Consider the following 24,090-nt stretch of genomic DNA (forward strand, 5'->3'; position numbering starts at 1 on the left):
GTGTGTATTTTTTCTTCAGTTTTTACATGTAGTGATATTTTATCCTGTTGTTTATGGTATGTATGTGGATTTTCAAATTAATTCTGACTGTGTCTTTGGATTCTGATGTTTCTGAATTGTCCTTCTGCTTCAATGCTTTTCCCCCAATCTCATTAAAATCAGATATCTAACTATATACGCTATCCAAAGGATTTTATTCCCGAGTAAATGATCATAACTTGATTTTAAAAATGGATGGACAAATTTATAAATCCAACGAAGAACTTTGTAACATGCCTAAAAATCTGCATCCTACCAAGTCCACCTTTTGTCATGTCTTTAAAATTTGAGAATTATTTCAAAGTGTTAAATGATAGTAACAAAAAAATTGACACAAATTTGAGAACATATGCAACATATTCTGAATAAAGGACGCGAGAATCAAAACAAAATTTGCGGAAAATTAAAACAAAGTGAACATACCTTAAATATAAAAGGGGTCGAAATACAAATCTAAAAATCCAACAGGTATCTTAAAATCTTGTTACAAAACCATTATCGATGACTTAACAAAAAATGATGCAATTAGTTTGGTAAGATATCTTCTGAAAATAGTTTTGTGGGTAATGAGCAACGTCGACAGTTTTTATCATGAAACTAACATGCTCATTGGGGTTGTCTCTCTTTGTTTTTGTCAGACTGGAGGATGTCGTCAAGTGTGCACTTATTTTTAAACAAGCAATAATTAAACCAACTATCTTATGTTATAATATATGTTTATTGTTTAGTGAATAAAACATGTTGTAATTTGAACTAGCCTTAATGGGCACTATACAAATAACGTGTTTGTATGACTACCTGTATGATTACCTGTAATTCCTTACTTGTATGAAAGAAAAAAAAATGAATAAGTAGATTTTTTTTAAAAGCCACGAACCCTTTTTGATTGAACTAGGATTTTGATTTAAGGCGGTAGACCTAGGGTAAGGGACACAACTCTTACAAATCATTGGAACGTTTGTATTTACCATTTTACATAGCATCAAAGTAACTTGGACTGATTTCATTCTGTTTCGAAGGAAAGCTTGGAAGGCTTTGGTGAAATTGAATATGATACAAACATATCACTAATTTGATGAGTTATCTCCCTTACCCTGGGTCTAGCTCTTTAATGGAGCGTAAAGGGTTGGTGTACATGGGTTTCCCGATTGGTCAAATACTGATAAATAGTGGCGTTCGAAATACCTTTGTCGAAATTGCGTGCCGTGAATTATTTCCTGAATGAAATGCAGAAAACTAAAAGTATATAGAACAAAATTTTACCATGCCGTCTATTTTTTATTTAAAGATCGTACTTGTTTTTAATTTGTTTTGTTAAAAATCATCTTGAATCCGATCCGGTTGACAGTGCATAGTTTGATCAAGTGGAATAAAAAAAAATAGTCATTTATAGAAATCCAACCTGTCATCATTTATCAAAAGTTTTTTTTTTAATGAATATATAGTAGTTTAAAAAATTGTTTCAATAAATAGTTTTTAAAATGAGAACTTTAAAAAAGTCGCGACCGACCGCTGTGCAACGTAAGCCGCACAAAATATGGCCGATTTGTGTGTGTGGTATCGAGATAAATAACCCTAGTTTACAATGAAAATAGCTTCGTTATGAAAGTAGGGGTTATTTAAGCAACCAGACTGCTACATAGTGAACCAGGGAGTGGTTATAGGTTGTTTGTAGAGTATTCCTGAACAGTTCGAGTACAATTAGTTTAGTGGCATTGAAAGGTTATGATTGACTGTCGACAGACGCAAAGTTATGATATTAGCTCACTTTAACTTTTAGTTTGGGGTAAACTAAATATTGGCCACAATTTGTTTTGGGGTTCTATTTAAACCACTGACAAAAATCTGTGTCATAACAAAAAAACATACAAACAAACAAAAAAAAAAAAAAAAAAAAAAAGACCTGTAAAGCATAACTAAAGCACCCGTTTGTAGTTGTTTTCTAACAGATTTATTTCTTTATCACGTATTTGATTTTTATCTCAATTCAGGATTCCCCGTTTTATCCGAGGCATTCAAATATAATGTAACTATAAAAGTATAAATGAGCATAGGTTGCATATTGTTAAATATTGACATAGCGCGATACAAAACACAAAAATAAAAGGCAAAGGACGGCTAAGGGGAGTTCAAGTTAGTGTTAATTGAAAGAATTTAAAAAAAAAACTGAATATTTCTTGCTTTTTTTTCTGCTGGAAGCATCCGCTCCACAACGCTTGTTTAACGCAAACAGCTTGCTGAGCTACAGTTAATGATAGATTGTTTTATTGCAGGTTCTATTGTATTGGCAGATCTGACGGAGTATAATGTCAGGTTGCAGGAATAACCCCTTTTGTTGGCAAATTTTGTCCATTTTAATATTATTGCGCTAAAATGACCAATAACCTAGTACTTCTTTCAAAATCTATGGGCCTGCAGAGAAAAATCTGAAGAAAATGGATAGGCATTGAACACTCTCATGAATTGGTGCCGCCAGTACGAACATATAACCAGGAACTTTATAATATATTTAATACACTCACTGATAAGTAATAGAAATAACGATGAACAAATAATGATCGCGCATATATATGTTTCTATTAAAAAGTGGGAACAAATAGTTTGTCAAAATGGTGCGGACAATAAAATAGTAGTATTCATAAAATGGAATGAAACAGACTTCCCGTTTTAACCTCTTTCAGACTGAGACGATCATCCTGCTACTGTTTAAATAGTGTCTGTCTCAACTGTCAAGGAAGTGAAAAAGACAGTGCCTTTTAACGATTTACTGTTAAAAAATATCTTAACAATTTTTAATGACCATAAAAGGGATGATCGAGGGTGTCAACCGTTTTCATTCTAACTTCCTTGTTAGCTAACAATATCAGCTGACGTTACGCGATGATCTTTCCTACTGCAAACATATAGATCCATAGATTATAACAAAGTAAATATTTGCCGTTTACATTCCACAGATAGTGAATGATAGTATGTTTGTGTATATGTGGGGTATGTTGACGAAATGACGAATATATATAAATCGTATCATGTATATATATACGTTTATATGGTACAAAATAGAAGCATTATTTGTGTCAGTATAATTACGTAGTCATTTACATTGTTTGCTGCGTATATTTCTTTTTGATTTTGTTTTGTGTTTTTATTTACGATAAAAATAATTTATCACTTTCTAACTTTGTTTTATTTTTGTTTTCGTTTTTGTATTTGTTGTTTGTTTTGTTTTTATTATGATGTCAAATGAAGAGAATGTGATATTGATTTCAATTTTGCGAGACTTGTCATGTTAGTTCTTTTTTTTAAAGCGAACTTTAAACTTGTGCGATAGTTTTATAGCGGGTCTATATTTAAAACTCACCCCAAGTCAGACGTCACGACTGAATTCTTTCTCGAGGGAGTGAATGTGGACTCTATAAACCATTTCTTGGTATGACGACCTCAATAAGATACTCACTCAAAGTATATGTATATCCCAGTATATTTTAGTAGGATCCTTATCCTGGAAATTTTTATTTGAGCACAGATTCCAATTTTTTTATCTAAATTTCCAGGTAAGGTGCTATTTTCTATCACTCTACTTTAAATCATACTAAATTTTATAATTCTTCATTATACTAAATTTTGGCTTGATTTGATAATGCATCAAATAAGTTATCTTCGTTGGTAGATCATATACGTACATTACGTATGCAGGGTTACAATTAAGGCGTCAATTTCACAAAGGTCGTACGTAAGTAACAATGCTATTTTCTGTTATGAATCGCAACCCCGAAAATCTAGCTATATTTCATTTATGACGAGGTAAAACATTTATTTCAGTTTTCTTTAAGGAAGATTCCATGACATTACAAACATATAGTGTAATTTTAACATACATTCACAAAAAAAAAATGACCCAAAAAATGTCAAATAATGTTCTAACACTCCCTTTTTTCTGATGAATCTCGTCTGGCATATATATATCACCAAATGATGGTAAAATTTACATTGAATATTTCAAATAACCGATATCCTTCTTCAGCATAAAACTAACAAAGTTCAAGCTCAAACATAGATTCTGAAGCTGAGTCACGATGTGGATGATTGTACCTTTATCAAAGGCACACATAGGCAAATGATTAGGAATCTGAACGAGAACGAGAACGGGGGTGTTTAATTTAAAAACTAGAAATGTATTAAATGTGGAAAACAACTAAGAAAAGTCAAATTATAGTAGTACAGCGTATTGATGTATAGCATAGTGCTGTACCAGCTTTAGACCAGGACCTAACAATGGATTATTTTTTTCTCGTTAATTCCATCCAAAAGCTTTCCGAGACCCTTCTACTTTTTGACCAGTTGTTATTATGATCTATGATCGTAACAACAATGTTTTGGAGATCCTCCAGAGTATGTCCGGCAGATCTCAGATGGCGACCTAGAGAGAGGTCTGGTTTACATTTGTAGTCAGTGCGATGACCATTCATTCGCTTGTTGAAAGGATGTTCTGTCTCGCCAAAGTACTGCATACGACATCGGCACTGGAGAAGGTATATGGTGTTTTCGGTGTTGCAAGTCACGTTGCAAAAATGGCGTATTCCTTTCCAGTACAGTAGCTTTTAAACGTTTGGGTATGCAGTATCTGGGTACAGGTCGTACATCTTTTATCTCCACATGGTTTACATTGACCAGTTGTATTTTGTTTTGGCTGAGATGAAATCTCTACTGTTACCAGGGCATCTCTTAGACTTCTAGGTCTACGGAATGCCAGAACAGGTGCCTCATGAAGGACTTTGGATACCTTAGTATGTTTTTTAATTGCTTCCTGATTCAAATGAAGTAGCTGGGAGAGTCAGCATAAAAGGTACCCTTTTGTTCTTTTTCTGAGATTTGTACTCCAGAAGATCATCCAGGCGATAACAAATGTTAGTGGTATCGTCAGGTGAGCAAATGCGCCGAAATATGCTATTTGAAGACAATTATTGGTGATAATCAGTGACTTATTCGTAGTTCCATTGACTGCATTATAAATGCATTTACAAATGACAAACGGTCAAATATACTATTCCGAATGGCGAAAATTTGTTTCATTACCATCATCTTGAGATGTGGGTTTGTTTTAATTTTAAATGAAAACCTTTAAAAAAAAACAATTTTTCACATTTTGTCACTTAAATCTAGAAAAAAAAAGAAAAACAGAACGATCTAATGAATGCATTGATATCAATAAACCAGGTGTTAAGGTAAATTAAGAGAAATTAAATAAAAACGATATCACGCGAGGAAACCCCTTCACAGAGCCCAATATACTATTTTTAGAATCTGATCGTCGCACTACTATTTCCGGTGACGTCATATGATATTGCCTAAAAAACAAAATCAGTAAACGACCTGTTAAGGTATTGAAATATTTTAATCATTTCATTTCTTCTTTCTTTTCCTCAGTATCCTGTCATTTTCTAGCATGAAATCAACATTTTCCGTGTTTATTAAGAATTCCTACAGCGCATGCGTAGGCGTAGCCATATTGTTGGAGAGGAAAAGAAGATCTTGGATTAATTTATGTTGTAAACATTGTGATTTCTCGGTGTTTAGCTCTTATATTGTTGTTATATAGAGTCGGTGAGTTGGGAGAATCAATTTTGGTAGCATTTGTATTTGTTTATAACAAACTAAAGAGAAATTTTCATGGAAAACAAAACATGAACAAAGCGACCATTTTCCCTTCCAATCCCTGGTTTCATTTGTCCAGCCTCATATGCAGCATAAATACCCGTCAATGAACTCAAACCAGTGATTGAGCTATCAGTTTCAATAGCGTATCTTCATTCTCTATGAATGAACTTAATATGAGTTGTCTAATGGGGTTATATTAGTGCTGCTCTACCAATTTACCCGGTGATCTACCAGTTTTTCATGGTCTGCTGAAGTTTTGTTATTTTAGCATAGTATCATGTTAAAATATTTGATAGAAAAGTACTCATAAGTCATTGGAACTCCTTTATAGCCTGTAGTTTTTATCCAGTCAGTAGCACAAGCTAAAATTAATGGGCTGTATGCATTGAGTTGATAATTGTACCCCATTTCTGGTTTGTTGATGTTCAGTTTTTCTTAAGTGTTTTACTGTAGATTTAAGGGATATATCATGGCACTCAAGTAAGAGGGAGACTAATGTCCTGATGTGGAAAAAATTTGGGCATACAATAATGTTCTAATTGTTAAAAGTACAAAACTACAATCAGATATCCAAAACAAATCCACCTTTACTCATGCTTCAGAAAACATGCACAATATAAACCCAGATAAGTACCTATGTCACTTTGACTAGTGCAGATTTTTTTGTGCAAATAAAATGCTTGTTGAAAAATTTGAAACTAATCATGTTTATTTTTATGGATGCATGTTTCTTGAACAGGTAAATACAACTAAAAGACAGAAAAAAAAATTGTTGAATGAAAATTGTATCAGGAAAAAAATAAGTTTTTGTATTTGTTGTATGCTGTTATGATTAATATGAATAATATGACATGAAACATGTATTTTGTTACTGTTGCACTTTGATTTGTACACAGGGTTTGGCACTAACAGTGGTCTGTAGTTCTGTGCCTACCTAAATTGAGAGAGGTCTACCTTGAAATTTTAATTGGTAGTCCTTTGGGCTACCTATGTTCTTTCTTAAAATTTTAATAGCCCTAAGGACAGGTCTGCAAAATAATTTTGAGGATTACCTTATTTATCTTTTAGAAAGTCATGTAGGCTACCTACTGAGAAAAGCTTATGTCAAACCCTGGTACACTATCATATAATTACAATACATGACCATTCAAGAAACTGAAATAAAACATGATTTGCTATAAAATTTATGTCCCAGTAAGTAACTGTAATAAATGCACGCAAGAATATATTTGAATCTTTAATACGTGTGATATACATTTTAGGGGTGGAACGATTTCACTCTGTCACGATCTGTTACAGTGTACATTTTGCAGTTCTTGGCTAATGATCCGATTTGTTTCACAATTTTTACAGAATGTCTTGTTTGTGTAATTTCATTTACATATCAACCAATTTTGGAAAAATGAAAATTAGTCACATCTGTAGGTAATATCTAACCTTTATCCCTTTAAATGGAAGCAAATCTTAAGTACTCAAAACAGCAGGTAAATTTATTTGTGATTGAGAAATAAAATTTTGAGCTGTCATCACCCCTTTTTGACGTCTCCTTAAGCTAAATGAAAATTGGATAATAATCGTAAAAACAGTCCTGGTATCAATTTCTGGATCACAACTCAAAAAATCATGATGCACTTGTGCACAGGTGGATTGTTATCCACCTAACATACAATCATACTCCCTGTCTAACATTTTTCATCATCAAAAATAAAACAAATCTCTGTTTGATAATAATAATGATAATAGCCATTATTTAGACTGGATAAACACATATTGGTACATTACTAGTACACATAGTGGTCCTGTATTATAATATATATATATATATATATATATATATACATCATGCAAATACAATAAAATCAATATCATGGGTTTTCATATAAACATATAAATTGACATCATTAACTTTATGTTTATCTGGTGAGTGTTTACTGATCTACATGTACAACATGTGTATTATTATATTTATACCTGTACTATTAAATAAGAAGTATATTGTATGTACAGAAGATAGATTTTCTCTTATTGAAATTTCATTTTCAGAAATGTGAAAGCAGTAATACATCCAATGCGTGAATTCTATTTGGCGAAATGCCATCCTTACCTAAAGCAGGGAAATTGAATGATCCAGATTTAGCAGCACTTTTCTTCAACGAGGACCCTGAGCGTATTTTTGAAGATCTCAGAGAAATTGGTCATGGAAGTTTTGGTGCTGTCTACTACGTAAGTTCATGGTTAAAATCACTTCAGGCCAATAGATTAAATACCAAAGTAGACTTTCTATTAAAACTACAGTGCAGTCTTATTCCCTTTTATAATATAGCTTCATTATTTAATAGATTTTAACAACAAATGAAAAACACATGTCCTTTGTACTACTGTAAGGAGGTAGACCTAGGGTAATGGACACAACTCTTAAAAATCATTAGAACGTTTCTATTCAGCATTTTACATCAATCGTATGTAAGTGGCTAATTAAATTGGTCAACGAAAGCTTGAGAGGCTTTGGTTAATATGAATATAATACAAACATATCACTGATTTCATGAGTTGTGTCCCTTACCCTAGGTTTACCTCCCTAATAACAGCGGTTGTTTCAATGTCTGGAATACAACAAAACACGAAGGTCTTATTCATTCCAATTGTCTTAGGCACACCTGCAATAAATTAAGTTGACAACCTTTGTAATTTAAGTGTTAATTCACTTAGGCTTTCAACTTTCAACACAATTTAAAAGTTGCATGTACATTGCACGATTGTATACATAAACTTTTGGTAGAATTCATTGTGTATCAGTTCATTTTATTTATTCTTTAGGCCAGAAATGTTCTCAATAAAGAAATTGTGGCCATCAAAAAGATGTCCTATAATGGAAAACAGGCAGCAGAGGTAATGTTCATGAAATGTTACGAAATGAAATAACAGTACTTAAATGATTTTAAAGGTTTCCCTAGACCAATGTAGCATGGTGTTGCACCGTACTGCCTTAATCACAAATTATACGATGTCCTCCCTGTTGGCCAACCCTAGCATTCACTTACTGAATAATTATACCCCAGTTCTGTAGAAGTTGGGTATACTGTATAACCTGTGTTCATCATTCTGCAACACATATTTTTCATAACAAAATTCTTAGTTCCTGTTCATAAAAAGATGTTAATATTTAATACAAAACTTAATATTGATATACTGTATGGTGGAATGCCTTTTAGTACTCGTATGACATTACTTCCTGTTTGCCGAAAAATCTTGGAACTTTTCTTGTACAGTGGTAGTGTGCAAAATTTTCATTGCATTTAACTTGGTTACTATTAATCACAGGTTGCTGATATAATGTACTATGCTTCCTATAGGGATGTTGTATCATGGGATGCATTTTCATACTCATATGACATCTACTTCCTGTTAGATGAAAATGTGAATTTTTGTTATATTTCGATGGATTTTAGTTGCAATCTAAAGAATGTAATCCAGGAACAAAGACCAGACATTGAAAAGAGACATACATAACAAAGGACATAAAATAACTAAGATTATACATACAAAGTAACAAAAGTAAATGAGCAAAGCAGACTCTACTAAGAACTGGGAGCATGGACCAAGTGCAACGGTAGGGTAATCGTCCTCTGCTTTTTTAGAAACACCTGCTGAGCTGCTTATAAAAAGTCCAGGGTAGACAAAAGTCAAAAAGAGGAAATGGAAACTGACACGTTGAACAAATCTGTTTTCATGGTGCAGATGGATACACTGTAACAATTCACAAGTTCATGATGACCACCATAAAACTTTCGTAGTGATGACATCAGTCTTGTAGCAACATAGCCAAGGTCCAAAAGCTTAAGAAGTCTAGAGAAAGCAGGTGTATCCATAGTGAGCTGTGACCAACAGATTCTTGTTGTATCAGTTTTTTATTGGTTTGCAATTAAACATGTACTCCTGATGTATAGACACCTATTGAAGGCACTCTTCAACATCACACTAGAGTGAAGTTCGTTTATTGCAGGTTTTAGAAGGCCATTTTAGAAAAATAAATGGGTGGACACCCCAGAATAACCCTTTTCTTACAATTGAAAGCCCGCAAAATATGTAAATTACTGTGCCTTCTCAAATTTAGGGAGAAACACCACTATATACTGTCCTGGGTAGAAACCAACAAAAATTTAAACTGTTAATCTAATCGATGTTGGTCCGAATTGAATTTACAAGCAATAAATTGCGCAAGATTAATGATATCAGAACTGCCAACCCTGACTTTTTTAGCATAAAGCTTTTGATTACAGCCATTTGAATATGCCATTTCAAAATAGGAAGAATATCTTAGGATTTCAGATTTTTGTGTGAAAATGAAAATCTGGGCATTTTCATCATCATGTCCGCTTCTGGTTTTAAAATTAGTAAAATCTGGTTTTCGACAATTGCCAGTAATTTAAAATGATCCTCATGGTTTTCGATTGAGCTTGTATAGAAATTTTATAAACAGAAAATGTCCGCTCCTGAAAGGTGAAAGGAAATCAGAGATAGAAACAACTCTTTTCCCCAAGAAAGTGAAGGCTCATTGGAGTCAAAAACTCGAACATGACAACAGCTCTAAGTATCCTTTTATTGGAAAAGGGACAGTCATATGAAAAATGCATGATATGCTCGTCAGACTTTAACATTTCTCACAGGGAAATATACCACACAATAATGTAGGGTGTGAATGTGTTATCTTCAACAGTTTTGTGAGGGATTTCTGAAGAAGGCAGAGTGCCACATATTAGTCATTATTAGAATGACAAGGTGTTAAAAATTGTGCAAAAATTATACTTTTATTGTCCATTACAAAAACCTTAAAACTGAAATTTGTTAAATATATTGGGATTAACAAGAAAAAACATGTTTAAGGCCATACAAAAAAAAGTGTCCAGTTTCTCAGGCCACTTTTTAAAAAAAAATTGTGCATGAGGTTTTTTTTTTTTTTTTTTTTAATCAGAAGCAAGTTTTCTTTTTTTTTTTTCAAGAAATTTCATCGGATTGAACAATTTTGTAAACGCACAGGATATTGAGAAGTTAAATAAAATACTCCATGGCATTAAAACTTTACTGGAATATAAGATGAATAAGAGCCATCTCTCTGAAACAAGACACTTTCGTTTTTGATGATCAATGTTAAATAACAGCCTCATTTGCTTCATACCTGTTACCTTTCTGTCAAGTGCGCAGACGATTCTGGAATGGATAAAAAATTTCTGTATTTTACCGTAATGAAAATCGCAAATAGAGGAGGGTTTTTATGGATTTTTTTTAGCCTAAAACATATCAGGCTTAATATGCTTCAAATTGAACCAAAGGCATGTCAATTCAGAGGAAATCTCCAGTAGCTGCTGGTCCCCAGACCTTACTATACACCACAACTCGGGGTGGCAGCTCTGATGACATGAATGAAATTTTAAAGAAATTGTGGGGCATTGTTTCTTGTGTAATTTTGTGTATTTTTTTTTTTTTTTTATTAAATGCTATTGCCAATTTTACATTCAATGGTGGCATATTATTTCAGAAATGGCAGGACATAATAAAAGAAGTAAAGTTTCTAACTCAAGTGAAGCATGAAAATGCTATCGACTATAAAGGATGTTATCTGAAAGAACACACAGCATGGGTAAGAGGATACTACAGAGATTAGTGTTATAGATATTTGTAGTGTAAATATGACTTGTCAATTAATATGTAGTCAGGGACTGATTTTACACAACATTTTGTAAACTTGACAACAGAAAACAATCTAAAATGAAGCTAGTTAGCAGATAGCAATGTCACACTACAGGAATAATGTAGTCAGTATTATGGAAGCCTGACAATTTGGCCCAAAGACATTTTAGACCATTACAATTTGGACCGTGTATTATTAGGACAATTCATACCCTATATATGGAGGATTGGGTTTGAAGGTTATTAGAATAATATAACAAAATGAAAGGTGGTATGAATTTATGTTCCTTTGGGAGCGTTTCAGGTTTCACCTGTCTCATATGAATGTGAATAATGAGTAAATCTGATCTTTTTTAGCTTGTAATGGAATACTGTCTTGGATCTGCTTCTGATATTATTGAAGGTGGGTATTAATCGTTTGTATTGAATCAGTTATACATGTATATTATAATAATAATAATAATAATAATATCATCCTTTGTTTGAACAGGATGACATATTTAGTTACATAACTAGTTTACAATATGGTCTTGCAATATATACTTATTTACAACATATATGATAAAATTGACATTAAACCAAGTTAAAATTACATGACAAAAAAATTATACAGGTGATGTTCACTTTAATTACTGTATTTTTCAGACTATAAGTCAATACCTTTTTTCACCAAAGTGATAGCCTCGTCTTATCGTCCACTTCTACTTATATAAGGTTATATAAGGATTTTTTTTAAGAAAAATTGTTCATCTATGATGCATTTCATTGGATTTTTTTTATTTCATTTTTTATTGCTTTCATTCAAAATTTTGGTAAATTGCAATAACTAAAAGCCGTCGCTCACACAGTCAAACCTGCAATTGAACTCGCAAGATTATGGATCAGTGCTGCTATCCTTTATGAACGAATACTACGATATTAATGAAAACTTTAAAACCGTTAAAATATATTAACAAACTCTACAAGATACGTTAACAAACTCTTTTTTACTGGTAAGACATTATCGAGTGTTCCGGAGTTATCGGTCCTTCAAGTTGCAAGTTTATACCCATTTGCAGTATGTCGTAACACATTCCCACTTGGCTCAAATTATAATCTGTTAAAGTGTTATCTAAATGGCTAATTGCAACCTAATTTAAAAATATTTTTTTTTATTGTATTTCAAAATACCAGGTAATATTGTTTATTAATTACCGCATGTAATTCTGACTTGTATTCATCAAACCAACTTCCCGCTAATTTCACACCTGGGTGCCCATGCTTGACATGTTTACAGATTCGATGATTTAAGCCTTCAGAGCAATTTACACACAATTTATTAAAATAATTGAACTCTCGGACAAAGTACACTTTAACAAAAATGCAAATATTCAATTCAGAAATACTATATCAAGTAACATCGCTGGAATAATATGCTGTGAAAAAACAAACTCAGATCTCCGCTAACACCTACAATAAAAATGCACATGTCTTACCCTAGACTTATTTGGCAAATTGACTTGTCTATGTTTTTTTTATTGATTTTGGTCAAAATTAGGCAATTCCACTTGTACACCACATCGACTTATAGTCTGAAAAATATGGTATTATATATTCTATGGCTGTTAAGTAGATTTGTACTTTAAAAAGTAATGAGGGAGCAATTCATTAGTTCTCTTCTTTATTGTTTTGATATAATTGTTTATGAATTCAATTTTACCAGTATGATTCTTATGAAAAACAATGATTCTTTTTTTAAAGTTGGGTTTAATACTTAAGTTTTTGTACCTTTTCAAATAATGATAAAGAGTTGATAGTTTTTTTATTAAGATGGAATCAGAAATGAGTAAAAAAGATCATAGTACTTTTAATTCGTTTACATTTTAGATCAAACTTTTCTGTTTGATCTGTGCTGAGGAGGTAGACCTAGGGTAAGGGACACAACTCTTTAAAATCATTGGAACGTTTGTATTCAGCATTTTACATCAATTTCATGTAGGCATCAAAGTAACTTGGATTGATTTCACTCTGTTTGAAATGAAAGCTTGAAAGGCTTTGGTGAAATTGAATATGATACAAACATATCACTGATTTCAAGAGTTATGTCCCTTACCCTAGGTCTACCTCCTTAAATGATAAATGAGTTGTGTAATTGTTCTTTTCAGTTCATAAGAAGCCATTGAAGGAGGATGAAATCTGTGAGATTTGTTGTCAGTGTTTGAAAGGTCTGGATTACTTACATAACTATGGTAAAATTCACAGAGATGTCAAAGCTGGCAACATATTACTCACAGAAAATGGGACTGTTAAGTTAGGTTAGTTTACCTGAAAAAATCCTATCATTATAGAATTTAAACAAGCAAATGTGTATGTCTACATGTGACAGAAAAATCTCCTGCAAATTGTCTGTCATCATTATGCCTGAATGCAAATCTACTGGTGTGGGACTTCCAAAACAATTCGGTAAATTATTGTGAAATTGGTTTTTTCAATTGAAAAATTTTATCAATCAAGTACAATATATTTTTCAACTTTCAATTTTTAAATGTGTATTCTGCTCTTGATGTAATGTTTGAAGTTTATTTCTGCTGCTTTATCTAAAAAATAAGGCATCGATTTAGAAAGAAAATTGAACTTTCATACCAGCCAACAGAGTTTGTAAAATTACTTTTTTGATAAGCTAAGATTCTTGCTTTTAGATAGTGGTTTCAAGGTTAAGTTGTGAAGTTGAAATATGTTGAAGGCGTTGTAAATTTCATGATATTGTGCAGTGCATGAAGGAATCAGTTTCAGTAGGATTCCAACTAAGGATCATGCAAAATGTGATTCAGGGGTAAAAAGCCTACATATTTTTATTTTTGATATTTTGTTTGAAATGTCATAGTAAACAGAAATTAACATGTGGTTTTTCATATAACCCGTGCTCTTAGGAGATAAAAATTATATAGAATGCACTGTAGATTTAAAAATTAAGGGAGATAACTCTGTAAATGGCACTCAAATACAATAGAATCTGGATTTTCAATGCAGATTATCTCCTAAGAGCAGGCAGATTTGAATGAATAATTACACATTTGATAGTATAGACCCATAGAACAACTTAATTACAAAAATAAAAATATGTAGCCTTTTTTGGGGTATATCACATTTTTCAGATTTTGCATGATTCTTACAAAGACTGCTACTTAATTACTTAAAAACATGATACAAGATTTCTCAATTAAAAAAATGAGTTTTGAAATGAGATCAATTTTCTACTTTCAGCTGATTTTGGATCAGCATCAATTGTATGTCCTGCCAACTCATTTGTGGGTACACCCTATTGGATGGCCCCTGAAGTCATTCTTGCCATGGACGAAGGCCAGTATGATGGAAAAGCTGATATATGGTCCATGGGTATCACTTGTATTGAATTAGGTAAGGACAGTAGTTTTTTTTACACCTGTAGTTTGATAGACTTATTTATTGTATAATACAGTTTTTTATACTAGGTGGTATACTACAGTTTTTTTTATACTAGGTGGTATACTACAGTTTTTTTATACTAGGTGGTATACTACAGTTTTTTTTATAGTAGGTGGTATACTACAGTTTTTTTTTTATACTAGTTGGTATACTACAGTTTTTACTTGCATCAACAAAGGTGAAAGCAGGTCTAGTAGCTAATTCACATCTTCAATCCATTGTACTTAGGACACACCTTCTGTGTATAATCTGTTAAGCAAAAAATAATATGTCTGTTTCCTGCTACCCTACCTACTCTAGTTTTTTTGTGCCTACCCAAAACATTTTATGGCCATTTTGGCCCAAGCACTGTTAGTCTAGATTGTTATGCCATTTAGTTAGTGTAAAGTGTTTTTGAAAAATAAAATAATTTCCCTACCTACCTGCCCATTTTTTCTTGCTGGTAGCAGGAACCATGACTTTAAAAAAAAAATTTTTTATGCCTTTCTTAAAAAAAAGTATTGTACTATTAATGTATGTATTGAAGATCTACACCTATTATTGAGAATTTTTTTTTCCTAGCATGTTGAGAAGTAACCTCTTCTTTTTTTTTTGTCGCTTTATTTTGTAGTCAGTACCTTCTTTGTGTACTTCTTTCCATACATCATTCAATAACTCAAAAATACTTAAACCAATTACAGAATATATTTGTAGTATGGTTGTTTAGGAATTGGTATTGGAAGCTTTCCTTTATGTTAAATTGATTTTATACTTATTTAAGTTCAGAGTTCAAATGTCAAAACAGGGAAATAGACTTAAACACAGCTGTTGATTTATAGAAAAAGGCAAATAACAAATTGTAGAACAGAACAATCAATGATTGTTTATCATGTATGATAAATGCACATAAAAGTTTAAATTCAGGTCAGGTATCACATGTTTGTATTTGAATTCACATTTTATTTGCATTGAATGCATTTAAAAGTATGTGTTTGAGAATATAACTCTTTTTGTACATTTATCTCTCTGTGTTTTAGTTGGCTTCTTTAAGTCCTGTTTAATATGAGACTGATTTCATGTAAAATACAAAATCCTTATAAGATATGAAAACTAGGACTTAAAAATACATGTACCGCAATTAAGAGTGAGTGGTATATTGGAATCAACTTGTCTGACATTCATTCCATCTGTCTGAATTTCGTTGCAATTATCTTGTCTCCCAATGGGTGGATTGATTTCAGATTTTGTATGTGGCTTCATATAGATGGGGCATATGTTGGAAGCAATTCTTGATGCAGTCCAATATAAACTTCCTGTTTGTGGGACTTTTCCATTTTTAGCTATGTGGAATGTTAGGGAATATATTTGTCATAAAAATCTCAGCTCCCATTGGATGATATATTTCAAAGGAGAAAGTTCGGTAAGGACCCCTTTTGACCTCATAATTCGGGCATTTTTGAAAATTTGATTAAAGCTGATTTCTAGGTAGTAGTAGTAATAGTAGTAGTAGTATAGTAAAATGGTAGCAAACGCTGAATATAAGATGTTTTTGATGAGATTTATGATATTGTTAAAGAAATAACAGTATGCATTTATGTAACTTTTTAAAAAACCTTGAACTTTTAACATTTCACAGTTTTTAAGATGGTTTTTGTGTGGAACGGAAGTGGCCACACATATGTTGACTCAAGATATTTTTACACGAGTTGTAACCGACAATTATACACAAAATATATGAAGCATGAGAGTCAACATGCATGTGGCATTGTTAAAAGAGTGAAAAACTGCACAAAATTTTGTGTTTTCCAACCTATTTAACAGATTTTCCCAATCTCACCCAATTTGAAAGGCAAATTTGACCATATATGTTCAAATTATAACCATAAACCAATCAAATCAACTATAAAACACATTAAAGAGCTGGAGAAACAACATAAAATTTTCTTCATGTAAACTTTGTTTTTATGGGCCAAATTTTGCTCTTACAGAACCAACTTATTTGGTTTGTGGCTTTAAATAGATAGGGCATATGTTGGAAACATTTTAGTTTGCTTTCCGATATCAACTTCCTGTATGTGTGGGGGTATGAACATATTTCCATATGAAATACATTGCAGTATTCTTCATTTTGCAGCTGAAAGAAAACCTCCACTTTTCAACATGAATGCAATGAGTGCCCTATACCACATTGCTCAGAATGACCCACCAACCCTGGCTGGTGGTGATTGGTCAGAAGAATTCCGTCTCTTTGTCGAATCTTGTCTTTCAAAAAGTCCTTTTGACAGACCAGCAGCTTCCAATCTTTTATCAGTAAGTTATATGTTTAATAAGAAGTGGAAGAAAATGTTGTCACATTATTATGCTTTTATGCATGTAGTTTGCCTTTTCTGGAAAATTGTATGTCGGGTAAAAACTCAGCTTTTTCTGGAAAATTGTATGTCGGCTAAAAACTCTGTGTAACTTAATTGATACCGTTTATGAAACAACTCACTCTTTGTATCTGAACAAAATGTTTGAATTTCTAATGAAGTTTAATTAATTAGCAAAAACTTACTTTTCTTTCCATTTGCAGTAAAGTGTTCAATACTTTCTGTATTTGTAGAAATTCAAAAAATAAATATTACTAATACCATTTAAAGGAAACTCAAAAATCTGCATTGAAGTTTGATAAATGTTGAAATTTCCTGTACTTGAAGAGAAATTAAGAGATTGATAAACTACCAGTACCATCTTTAAAAGAAATTATACTTTTTTAGGGGTCTTTCATTAACAAAACTAGACCAGCCAATGTGATATTAGACTTGATACAGAGAACGAAGGACGCTGTTCGGGAACTTGACAACCTTCAGTACAGGCGTATGAAGAAGTTACTGATGGTTGATGTTATGGATGGAGAGAATGGTGCTAATGGTCGTACCGATATCACAGAGGATGATTCATCACAGGTATTAACCATTCTGTGTAATGAAAATTTTGAAAGTTGATAGACTAGGAAAATATTGAGGAAATATTGATGCATAGATGTGTTTTTTTTCTTGTGTGGATCAGTGGGTTTCTGCTTGTGCAAATCCATATTTTTTTATTTTACTGTTTATTTACTTTCATTTTTGCCCATTTTCCACTTCCTTTTTGTTCTTCATACATGTATCTCATCCTTTTGTAATGATTTCCCCCATACATGATACTAGTACTATTTTAGTCTGGTTATGTGACACTGCCTTAAGTACATGTTGTAATAAAGTATCCCAGAAAGAAAAAAATATTGACTCATCTTAGTGATACAGTACTTTAAATTATGTTTTTACTTGTTTAATTCATCTTATTCAATTAACAAATCGGGCACATACATATGATTTATTGTAAATCATGGAACAAACTGCAATTCAGTTCTTGACTATTTGGTTTGATAAGCGACTAAAGGCTGTTGTATCAACATTAATTTGTTCATTCGTACATACTGCATGGTATTAAGCATCCATAAAAGCAGTTATTATATTTGCAGTTAATTAAAAGGGTTTTAATTAAAAATGTGCCACACCATATTGATTCTTTTGATATCTATGCATGCTGTTTTTTTTTATAACTGAATATTTATTTACAGGATGGTGATAACTTAGACCATGCAAGTAAATCCAGTAGTATAGCTAGTCAACAGAGTTCACAGTCCATTAGCATGAGTAGTAAAAGCAGTAGTCAAAATAGCATTCAAAGTGCCGTCAACGATGAAGTCAAGATTAACTTTAATCGGGAGAGAAGTGTAAGTGTTGATGCTTATGTAAATCCTTTTTTGGTTATTGTAGATTGGTTAGCTTTCTTCAGAAGGTCCTCTCATCTCTCATCTTTTATAGTCATGGTTAAAGATGGATTTTCAAAGAGTAATTCTTTTAGTTTTCTGTTAAATGTTCATTTAGTGGTACAGGGTAGGGGTCAGAGTTCAGCTAAAATATGTATGCCTTCTTATTTAAGTTATGTACATGTATATATTATCACTACTTTTTTCCTTTTTCTTTAAGTTTTAGTCTTAGTTATCTTACTTAAATGCATTTCAATCTATGATCTATGTTTTTATGGCACATTTTAATGACAACTGCTTATTTGTTCAGTTCGCATTCAAATGATTTTAGCCATTTTTACTGAAGAAAAAAAAATGTGAATTCGGTACTGCTTTATTGTTTTCTGCTTTTATTACATTCATGTGAACAGATGCTTAAGAATGATGGGTTTAGGGTTTTGTAATCAGAGAACAGAACTATAATGGGTAACATTTTCCACTGACTCAAAATAAACTTTGAAACATGGTAATTTATGTCTTACATCACCTGAAATGCCTCCCAACTAGCATGAAATAAAAAAAATCACATTTTAAAGTAAAAGTATTGGCATGCTAACAACATAGTGTGTCTTATTAAAAGTTTTCTGTAACAATGTTAAATTTACTTCCCAATAGTGTCTTGTCAGCTTGTTACCAACTTTGTGAAATTAACATTTACAAATATCATTTATTCTGTAAACTTTGTTTCAATTTTATTATTTCCTATAAAAATTAGATCAATAGTGATTATTTTCCTTAATCTTTTCAGTTCAAATCAAAATAGTGTAAAAAAACTTTTTTTTGAAAATTATGTGTTTACATAGGCTGTAGTTTTTTGATGGTCTGGCTAGTTACTCTATAGTTATGCCATTTGGCTCTGATATCTGACAAAAATCCATTTCATGTAAATATGAAACAAATCCTGTGGTGGTTTAAAAAGATTATTGATTTTGGAAATCAAAAACATAAGCTTTTTCTCTGTTGACCAGTTCCAGTCAAATTTCCCAGGACGTACCAAGGTACTTTTTTAATACAGCATGGGTATTAAGACATATGCTAACATTAATATGTAGATTGCTAGTTATGTGATATTACAGGAAATGCACACATTTGTCCAAGTACTTACTTTATTTGTTATGACTTTAAAGTAAAAAGTTATTTACAGTACAATCTGTTGAATCAGAACCTTTTGGCTGCAATATTAGTTCAACTTGCAGGTGTTCAATTTACACAGAACAAAAATGCATTGGAAGTGTCAGATATGCAGGGAAAAAACATAAATAATTTATGCAGAATTTTGGTATATACTGGATAAAGTTGACACATGTTTTACTGTATAAAAGTTTAAGTACCTGTCCATCTAAAGTTCAGACACTGCCTATGGTAAAGTGATTCATGGTGTAGAAAAACCTATTGATCAGACGCTGCTTTTTTGGTCTACATATGCTATATTTTCATGTGATAATAGTCCTTTTTGTATTTAGATCTGTGCTTTTGTGAAAACTACACTTTAACCTTCCACTAAAATCAACCAAATCAAACCAAATCAAGAACTACAACTCTTGCAAAGTGCTAATTTCATGTACAATCTATATAAATTTCATCTCAGAAGCACAACCACCAAATGAAAATCTAAGACTGGTTATGTGATCTATAACTGTTTCTGAACAAGAAATAAAACTGAAATAGGTGGATTTTTGATATGCATGAATCACCTCCTTTCTGATTTTTATAAAGACTTATACTTAAGCAAGGGAACTGTTATGGTACCTTGTAACAAGTAAACACCAAAATTAATTCTGCAAAAAATATTTATTCTGGCCATAAGTACCTTGTGCATCATTAAGTATATGTCAAAATTTTTCCTATGCTTTTTTTACTTCAAAATCCCCAAATTTTAGACCTACCATGTGGTATTTTTGGTATTGTCACCTAACTAGCAATCATTTACTATTCTTCTGTATATCAGCTCTACTATCTGTAAATGTGTACCATATCTCAATCCTAACGTTTAACAAAATCGTCTATTTTATTTTTCTCATCCTTATCTTATGGTAAAGTTATTAAAATCATATAATTTCAAGTTAGTCTTCATTTACTAACTTTGGGAGTTCATGTTTGGTATAGATTTGCAGAAGTGCATTTTTCTAAAATTTTCAGTACTATATAAAAGGGTCAGTTCTTTAGTTCTTGTGAATTATTATTTAAAAAGTAATACAATTTTTGTGTAGTATAATCAAACAAATTTTCAGCTCATATAATGATGATATTCACTGGATAGAGTTAGTCTTCCTGTGATTGAATGACCATTGCCAGAAATACTTCCTTAGGACAGTTTAGGAATTTTTAAATTTTGATCAGATATAGATTTTTATACATAGAATAAAAATAAATTGATAAATAATCAATGTTACAGAACAAACGAAGACAGTTCATCATGTGTTTTCATTTAATTCAAGGTAGACCACCTCAATCCCACAAACATTATCATTGTATGTGCTGTAAAAATTGATTTGGTATCTTGCTTCTAGAAGTAAAATTACTTCAGTGTCAAGATTAAAGAACTGACATTAGGATTTTACAAGGAAACCTTTCTAGTGCATAAATATTATAGCAGTTATTGATTGGTTTGGCCTATACATATTTAAGCTGTTAAATATAATAACAAAGTTCATTCTGAAAGGTTTCCATAAGAATTCAATCTGGGTGTTACATGCAGACAATTTTCTTAGTTTGAAAAACTCTTCTTTTTCAAACTACAAAATTTCACCTTCATGGCATCTGGACCTATATATTGACCTTAACTCTAAATAACCTTTTTTCTTACCTTTATACAAGGGTTGGTCGAATCCACGAGGTTCTTACAATGTAGAACATATACACACACAAAAGGTATATCAGCATGGTGTGTACAGCAACACTGCATGTATAAATGCATTGTTCAATACATGTATTATTTGTTTAAAAAATATTTTTTTGCAGATAACATGCAGTATCATGACTTGTGATGAAAAAACAAGTTTTTTAATGGGAATTTTTGAAAGGCAGTTGTCAGAAATCACTTTCTTGAAAGATATATTACTGTATTTTGGTGTGTATTATGAGCACATTTTTACATACAAATCATTTCCAGAACATGGGGGTGCGGATTATTTACCAGTACACGAGAATTGACCACGAATTAAAGATTTCGGTACGTGAAAAGACATTGTGTAATGTAAACAAACAAACTGGAAGTGAAATGTTACTGACAGAGATTTTATCCAATCATCAAATACATCTTTAAGTATTAAATTTTTAGTGATATTTTCTTCAAATCATGTTCAAATGACTTAATAACATATTTCAAACAAAGGTTGTACAATATTTCCTTCTTATAAAGCATGGTTAGAAATTAATATGAAACAACTAAAAACCAAAAAGTAACGAATTCCTTTTTTTGTCAAACCCTCCTTATCTTATGTTTTTACTTCTGAAAATGATTATTTTGTTGCTTATTTTGATTGTGTCTTACAATTTTCTTTCTTAAAAGTATGTTTTTAAATGAAAAAGTGTGAAATTTTAGTTACAACCAAAACCTGAAATGTCCAAAATTCCAGACTTTCGATTTTGTTTTGTAAGCCATTTCATACATCCAGTGTCAATTTTATCATGCTTCGAAATTAAAATTATCCAATTTATGTAGCTACTGATGTTTACATGATGTTTTAGTCTGCATATAAGTTTCTTTCCTTCACATTTTTATAGGAAAAACTGTATCAAGGTAAATAAATTGACCAATCAAGTGCAAAATATCGATTTTTGTGTCTTACAAAATTTTACTGCAACCTAAGTCTAAAAAAAAAACCAAACTTTTTTTCACACGTTTAGACGTTCAAAACTGCACTGCGCACTATACACACCAAAATATGGTAAAAGAAAATATAACCATGCAAATGTTTCTTTTGATACCCTCATAGCAATACGAAAACTTTTTCATTTGTTTGTTTATTTGGGAAGATAATTTTGTTCATCTTTTTACCAGATTATATTGATTTGACAAATTGAGTCAGAATCGTGTGACTTTACCACAGGAACATAGGAGAGGACAATAGGCTAGTCGTTCCAATTTATACATGAATGGCACAAGAAATTTGGAATTGTTTTCATTTTTTTTTTTTCAGCAACTTTGGAAGATCCCTCCATCTTTTTTAGAGTCTTTTGAAATATATTAGCAATATTAAAAATGTATGGCATTAGTGATTTCTGGCAACTTTAAAAAGCTTTTGAAATTGTAATAGCTTTTGAAATTATGATCAATCATGATTTGACCTTTTAATAGGTTTAGTGTGCATGGCAGACAGTGATTATCATATTATTGAATGTTTTATCTATAAACATGCACAAGTAGTATTTCAAAGCTTACAAAAAATTTAGGGCACTTAATTTAGTATGTTGTATTTTTTTCTGCAGTGGACTTGTACAAAAAACAAAAAACAATCGGTGTATAATGCTATTTTTAAGTAGTTTTAACAACCAGAGACTAAACATTAAATATTGACCTGGTGTCACATTTTTTTATTCAAAACTCTTGGAAATTAATTAAAAACTTGTTGCTTTTCTTGAAAATTTGATAAAACATGGACTGTTTTTGTTTTGTTTTATAATACAACTGGAAAACATATGCTGTCTTATAATGGTATCATGCTGTCCTTGTCATTGTCGTCTGGTCTCCATGTACAATTTGGTTTCCAGACAATAACTTGAGTAAATGTGTAGATCTTCATGAAATTATATAGCATGTTGGCATACCACAAAAGGAGGGAAGGAATTTATTTTTGAGTTGTCACTTGAACTGATTAGTGATGTTGAATAAGGGGGTAAACAGGTCAAAAACAAGCATTTTCATAGTATCTGGACAATAACTTGATCATAAGTGAATGGATCTCTTTAAATTTGTACCACAAGGTAACATTCTACATAAAAAAGGCTTGGATTGATTAAGAAGGTTATGACTTGAACCTTGCAGAAACAAGGGGCCATAATGAACTTTTTCATGATATCAGGACAATAATTTGACTAAGTGAATGAATTTTTATGAAATTTTACTACTAGTGCCACACCTCTATAGGAAGGCTGGGATTGATTGTAGGGTTTGTGATTAGAACCATTTATGAATAAGGGGCCATAAAGGAACCACTTGATTCTGGTCAAATTCTTATCCAATGTCAAATATTTAATTGAAATCAAAATTCACAGTTGTATAGCACTTGGATAGTGTGTCCATACTTGCCTAAACTGTTCATGGTTTGAATTTTGTGGTTGTATCAAACTGTGCTCAGTTAAGCATTTTGTTTGTTTTGTTTATTTTTGTATTTTCTCTTGGAGTTCAAAATGTAAGAAAAAAGTAGGAAAAGGAAAATAATAAAGCCTGTAATGTTTAAGTTTGGACATGTATCAGAAGGGTTAAAGGTTATAAAAAAAAACCTTGTTTA

General features: G+C 31.7%; 1 protein-coding gene across 9 annotated transcripts in view; it reads left to right on the forward strand.

The window, feature by feature from the left end:
- The first annotated feature begins 3,260 nt into the window (after positions 1-3,260).
- LOC148607433 (serine/threonine-protein kinase TAO1-B-like) overlaps positions 3,261-24,090 on the forward strand; it is a 37,623-nt gene continuing 16,793 nt past the window's right edge. The window contains exons 1-12 of one of the 9 annotated variants that reach the window (XM_088544333.1): positions 3,366-3,466; positions 7,738-7,917; positions 8,512-8,583; positions 11,231-11,332; positions 11,740-11,785; positions 13,527-13,676; positions 14,626-14,778; positions 16,940-17,115; positions 17,562-17,750; positions 18,407-18,562; positions 19,606-19,635; positions 21,455-21,508. In XM_088544333.1, coding sequence (XP_088400459.1) covers positions 7,786-7,917; positions 8,512-8,583; positions 11,231-11,332; positions 11,740-11,785; positions 13,527-13,676; positions 14,626-14,778; positions 16,940-17,115; positions 17,562-17,750; positions 18,407-18,562; positions 19,606-19,635; positions 21,455-21,508 — 1,260 coding nt within the window. In that variant the 5' untranslated portion in view covers positions 3,366-3,466; positions 7,738-7,785. Of the gene's footprint in view, positions 3,467-3,497; positions 3,591-5,363; positions 5,418-5,491; positions 5,641-7,737; positions 7,918-8,511; positions 8,584-11,230; positions 11,333-11,739; positions 11,786-13,526; positions 13,677-14,625; positions 14,779-16,939; positions 17,116-17,561; positions 17,751-18,406; positions 18,563-19,605; positions 19,636-21,454; positions 21,509-24,090 lie in introns of those variants that run through there. The other 8 variants (XM_088544335.1, XM_088544334.1, XM_088544331.1 and 5 more) reach the window with 8 other exon arrangements.

Source organism: Perna viridis, chromosome 9 (assembly GCF_037379345.1).
Source record: "Perna viridis isolate PV_CMFRI_1.1 ecotype Kerala chromosome 9, ASM3737934v1, whole genome shotgun sequence".
Taxonomy (NCBI): domain Eukaryota; kingdom Metazoa; phylum Mollusca; class Bivalvia; order Mytilida; family Mytilidae; genus Perna; species Perna viridis.